This window comes from Ricinus communis, chromosome 6 (genome assembly GCF_019578655.1).
Source record: "Ricinus communis isolate WT05 ecotype wild-type chromosome 6, ASM1957865v1, whole genome shotgun sequence".
NCBI lineage: Eukaryota > Viridiplantae > Streptophyta > Magnoliopsida > Malpighiales > Euphorbiaceae > Ricinus > Ricinus communis.
In genome coordinates, this window is record NC_063261.1 from 14,030,089 (window position 1) to 14,036,086 (window position 5,998).

Sequence of the window (5,998 nt, forward strand, 5' to 3'; positions counted from 1 at the left end):
ATTATTTTTTTGAAAAAATACATTATTATTTAATTTTAATAATATTAACACTAAAATCGTATATTATAAAATTATTGAAACTAAAATATTGAACTTTTTAATAGATATGGAGATTTTGTTTTACTATTTTTATAAAATAATTATTAGAATAATATAATTAAATTATTTTAAGAAAAAATAAAAATATTATTCAATTGAATAAGTTTTAATACTTTTTCTTTATGGAGAATTTATTAGTATTTTTATTAAATAATTACTAAATTATATATTAAATTATTTTAAAAAATAAGAAAAATTATTCAACCAAAATAAATAATTTTCCATAATTAATAATTTAAATAGAAAATACAATTAGATAAAATAATCATATCAAGCCTAGAATTCATCGAATCAAAGTAAAGAACAAAATTAAAACGTTTTATAATTTCATATAGATTTATTTAAAGTCTAATAATTTAATAAATTTATAAAGTGTATAATAATATATAATTCTTACTGTACAGTATAAAATAATTAAATATTTTTAATAAATATTATATTATATAATTTATTAGATATTATATTTTATAATTTTAATAATAATAATTTATACACATAATGCATGATGAGTAATAAATAAATAAATTTATATATATATATATTTGGTTTTTTTCTCATTATAGTACATATCAATTGAATACAATTTTTAATATAAATAATTAATGAAATTTATAATTATAAAAAGAAAATTTTGGTACAATTTAGTTTGAAGAAAGTCAAATAATACAGTTCTTAGTATTCTTTATTCAGTTTCTGGAACAGTCCGAAATTTCCAAATCCCATACTCAACCCTAGATCTAACGAATAACAAAATATGATAATATTATGAATTCACTTTCAACAAAAATATTAATAACATTAATAATAGTAAAATAATTAAAAAATTCTTTTGTATACCAGAGAAACGGTCTACTATCCACAAACTTCACTACACCATAACAACCTCTTATCTCCAAAACCAGAATTTATATGGATAAATAGATATAGATAGCGTTTCAGCTTCTACTGAGACAAACCCAAAACCAGAAGCAACCAACAATGGCAACATGTACTTCATCACCATCTTCTCTCATGCTAACATACGGCGCATCCACAGTACACCCGCAGGACCTAACCCCATCACTCCTCTCTTTCAAACCAAAAACTTTCTTTTTAAATCCATTAGCTTTGGGTTCTAATGGAGATAGAAAATCAAGCAAAAGTTTCAATTTTTATACACAAAAAGATGCAAAGATTGGAACTTGTGGAGGCGGTGGCGGTGTTGTTGTGGCTGCTGCTTTGGCTGCAGAGGCAGAAGTAGCTGATGATGTTGAGGAGAGAGAAGAGGGCGGTGATGTGGCTACTGCTACAGTTGCTGCTCCCTCTAAGCCTAAGAAAGGGAAGGCTGCATTGCCCTTGAAGAGAGACAGAGTATGATTTTTGATGTTCTGGTTACTGTTTTTGTGAAGTTTTTATTTTTAGAGTTTTCTGAATTGTGGGTTTTGATTGTTTTGTTTGAGAATTCTTTTATTGGTCATTTATGTGTTTCGATTGTTTTGTTTGGGAATCCTTTTATTGGTCATTTCTGTGTTTAGAATGATTATTTGATGAGGGATTTGATATCAAATTAGAAGGATATTTAATATTAGTGCCTTAGAAATGATGCTTCTATTGATGCCATTGTCTTTTGTGCTTCGTTGATTTCACTTGGTTTTAAGTTTGAAGTCTTCCTTTTGGAATTTTGGTGTAAGAAACTATTTATTGGAGTAGGTCTAGTCTAAGGTTTCATTTCTTTTAGTGAGAGGTGGAGGATGCGGGAAAATGTTTGTTGATCAGTTTCAGTTATAATAGTCAAACACAAACTGTCTTCTCCATTTCCCCTTTTCCGTTTTTGAAGATTATCACACAGTTTCAAGCATTCAATTTTGTACCCTTTTTGTTGAAAATGGTAGGCAAGGTCCAAGAGATTCTTGGAAATTCAAAAGTTGAGGGAAAACAAGCAAGAATATGACTTACAGACAGCAATATCTTTACTAAAGCAAATGGCAACTTCAAAGTTTGTTGAAACAGCTGAAGCTCATTTTCGTCTTAACATTGATCCCAAATACAATGACCAACAGCTCCGAGCAACTGTGAGTTCTTACTTGAATTGGTTATTTGAAACTGCATTCACTCTTAATCATTTGTCGTAATGATAGTTAATTTTGTTATATTTAATGCATAGGTAAATTTGCCCAAGGGAACTGGACAAACTGTTAAAGTGGCAGTGCTTACACAAGGTAGTTATGCTCTCTGTTTGCTGACTTAAACCAGATTTAGATTTGGCATTCCACTGAGTATCTGTGCTTTTTGTTTATTTCAAAGTTTTTGCCTATTTTTGTCATTGAAAATACATGGTTTTCAAATGGAGAATTGCTGACAGAAAATAACCAGTTATTATGTAGCATCTGCAAAGACATTTGAATTATTGCCTCTGAAGATACTAAGTATAGACATAGTAGTATAGACCTCACTGGGGATATCACCAATCCACTGGTGTGCTTCTTGCTTTGAATGCTCTATCAAAAGAGCCAGAGAAGTTGTTGAATACAACTTATCTTAATAAATGTTCAGCCTCTGATTGAAAGACGCCAAGCTGCTTAATTGAGTGGATTTTAGGCAGAAGAAAGAACCACTGATCCTCGAAACTAAGCTTGCAGCTGTGGGCCTAATAATAGGTTATTATCTCTAACATATTCAAAAGTGGTTTTGTTGGAAAGATGAAAGAACAGTTGGATTTCTTCTGCATTCCCTTTTTCCTTTCCCTGGAAGCCTTAGGAAAAGAGTTGGGGGATATGCAGTTGTGTAGCAATGGAAAGGTAGGAATCTTAATACATTGGAAATATAATTTAGGAATGCCTTCAGATGTGCATATCATGCACTGCATATCCGTTATTGTTTTGTGCTTGGTATTTCTCCTATTGAGGTTTTATTCAGCTGAGTTGAGTCTTTTGGTGATGTATTGCTGTCAATTATCTCTTGGGAAGTTTGCTTATGTCTTTCTTCCAGAATGACTTAGGAAACTTTGGGTTTATGTAATTTACTAAAATGAGCATGTCAGAAGAAGATGTTTTTCTGGGTGCTTCTTGGTGATTTTCTTTCTAACTGATCAAGTGAAATTAGGAGGTCTATATTTGTGCTTAAACCAAGGAGTTGAAGCATTAGGTGGAAGAGTCAATTTGAAGTTTACTGGGACTGATGAGATTTTTGTTGGATCCATTACATGATTGTTGGCTTTTGAATGGTTTGTTCCCAAGCACAAATGTTGTTCAGTCAAAACAGTTTTCTGAATACTTGAAGGCTTTATTATATTCTTGTCTTAACAAAGAGGCAACCTTAAAAAAGCCACCAATTAATACTTAGGAAAGTAGCTCAGAATGTAAATTCTCATTGTTTATTATTGTGTTCTAGGTTAGATATTAATATTGGCACACCTTATTCTGAAGTGCAGCTATTAGTGGCTGAGAAACACCATTCGAAACCAACAGATTCCTTTGTTGTTATTCAACAGGTTTTAGATGCTTGGTCAGTCTGCTTCCTCCAGTTGTATTAACTTCAGAGTCTTCTATCCGTCGTTGAACAAGAATTCATATTTAAATTATTGGAGCCTGACGCAGAAAAGAGATTTGAGAGGATGACTACAGGGGGATGTAATTTTGTGTGAGATTGGGTAGAATACACTTCATGCATATTATTTGGTCCCTGTGATAAAAGAAGTTGATGTCCTGGACTTGTCATGTTCATTCTTTGAGGACTTACATATGACCCACCTGCTAACATTTTATTGGATCAGGGTTATGTTTTATTGACTCTTGTTTTCTTGGAATTCTCGAGTATGCCTCATCTTGTTTATGCAATTTTCCAAATGTCTCTCAACTTAAAGTTCTACTTTAATACTCGAAACTGTTATATTCTTTCAACTTGGCCCTACAAACTGTTCTTGCTTATGCATTGCATTCTTCATAACATTAAAACATTTGCAGGTGAAAAATTCGATGAAGCAAAAAATGCAGGAGCAGATATGGTTGGTGGGGAGGACTTGATAGAACAAATAAAAGGAGGATTCATGGACTTCGACAAATTAATTGCATCTCCAGATATGATGCCTAAGGTATTGCTCTGCTTGTCTAGTTGTAGTGTAATTGCAAACTATTCTAAGGTCAATGAGATTCAATTATGATAGTTGTTTTAAATTGTGACTATGAGACTCGCCTCAATTTTGTATTATATCATGCTTTTTTTAAAACATTCTTTCCTATGAAACAATGTTAAAAGACTCTAATTTTAATATAAGTTTGGGTGTACAGCACATCAGTTGGTTAAGCACATTACCTTTTTCTGCTAAGTGATCTAAATTTTCAGCTTCTTTAGTAACCTGCTTTGAAGTTGCAAGGCACATTAGTTAATCCAATTTGGCTAAATCTTTTTTGTTATCCTTCTTGTTGGATTTCACAAATGATGATCTGGTAAATAGAGACTTGTATGTTTGATTGTATTGACTGCAGTTAGATCAGCCAATTTATTCATCTTTTCATTAGTTCATTTAGAAATGGCTGCCTTTCGATGTAAGTTGAAATGAAGAAATTATCTTCCTGATTGCAGACAAACGTTATATGTTTCTTTGCTGCTTCTATCAGGTTGCCAGCCTAGGTAAGATTTTGGGACCACGTGGACTCATGCCAAATCCAAAAGCTGGTACTGTTGCAACGAATATCCCTCAGGTATAATGTGCCTTTGCTTTTATTTTTGCCTTCTGTTTCGCCCATGATTTTGCATATTGCTTTGACTATCAGCTAGAAATAGCTTTTCAACCAAAAACCGTCATTTACATATCTTAATCAACAGAAAAATATTATGAATGCTTTCTTTGCATTAGTAGGATGTAAAAGGAAAAACAGAGTCGGAGAGGAGAACAGGAGTTCACTCTTATAATTCTATATTAGCTAGCAATTGCAAATGCCTGAAAGAGAGAGAAGTGTGTTTGCCCGTCTTCTGCACTGATTCTTTGTGGTCAGAGATGAGTCAGATGAGGGCAATGTGAAATCCAGGAAAAATGACAAGGCTTTTGCTTGTGTTTAACATTTTGATTCACTGTTACAACATGGTTTCCTTTAATGTGTTGCAGGCGATAGCAGAGTTCAAGAAGGGAAAAGTTGAATATAGAGCAGATAAAACTGGGATTGTTCACATACCTTTTGGAAAGGCAGATTTCTCAGAAGACGACCTGCTTGTAAACTTACATGCTGCAATAGTATGTCCTAAAACCTACCTACTACTTTTTATGTGTTTTTCCACTCGATTTTTTGGGTTTTATTGGTATCTGGAGTGTTTCTTCAGGTGCACTAACAAATTCATCTTCTCCCAGAAATCAATAGAAACAAACAAGCCATCAGGTGCGAAAGGCGTGTATTGGAAGAGTGCACACATATGCTCGTCAATGGGGCCTTCAATTCGGTTAAATATAAGGGAGATGCTGGAGTACAAGCTTCCATCAAATGTTTAAATAAAGCTAACACCTGTAAATGATTTCGGCTAAGCATCTTCTTCAGGACTTGCCAGTGTTCAGTAAAAATGTTAGGTAAAAGTTAGGAAGAATAGAGGCAACTTTGATTGTTAATTTTGGTTAGTCATCATGGATATTCTGAGTAATCCTTGCTGGTGACCCAAAATCTTGTATGCGATCGATATTATCAATTTTAGTTACTTTGATCACTAGGAATTGCTCCCGGACCATATTTTCAATTTTATTTGCACTTCTCAATGAGGATTTTCAATTTCAACTGGCACTCTTGTGAAACCTGATAAATTCAGGTTTCTTGGCGGGATCCTGATATGTTGGCTGTTGATATTGTGAAGTCACTGTTTTTATTGTTGTATATGCAGACGCAATTTACCTCTGCATCCATTGGATAACGTAAAAATACATTCTAGAAATGAATAA

General features: G+C 32.8%; 1 protein-coding gene across 1 annotated transcript; it reads left to right on the forward strand.

Moving 5' to 3' along the window:
- Nucleotides 1-953: 953 nt before the first annotated feature.
- Nucleotides 954-5,837, forward strand: LOC8259274 (50S ribosomal protein L1, chloroplastic). Its single transcript, XM_002517725.4, has 7 exons — nucleotides 954-1,449; nucleotides 1,971-2,150; nucleotides 2,243-2,297; nucleotides 4,041-4,168; nucleotides 4,695-4,778; nucleotides 5,183-5,308; nucleotides 5,423-5,837. The coding sequence occupies exons 1-7, from the start codon at nucleotides 1,078-1,080 to the stop codon at nucleotides 5,558-5,560; spliced, it is 1,083 nt and encodes a 360-aa protein (XP_002517771.1). The 5' UTR covers nucleotides 954-1,077; the 3' UTR covers nucleotides 5,561-5,837.
- The last annotated feature ends 161 nt before the right edge of the window (nucleotides 5,838-5,998 follow it).

Coding starts and splice junctions, on each gene's coding strand:
- LOC8259274 (XM_002517725.4), top strand. CDS start 1,078: ATGGCAACATGTACTTCATCACCATCTTCTCTCATGCTAACATACGGC. Junction 2,151..2,242: donor ACCAACAGCTCCGAGCAACT/GTGAGTTCTTAC, acceptor TTTAATGCATAG/GTAAATTTGCCCAAGGGAAC. Junction 5,309..5,422: donor TAAACTTACATGCTGCAATA/GTATGTCCTAAA, acceptor ATCTTCTCCCAG/AAATCAATAGAAACAAACAA.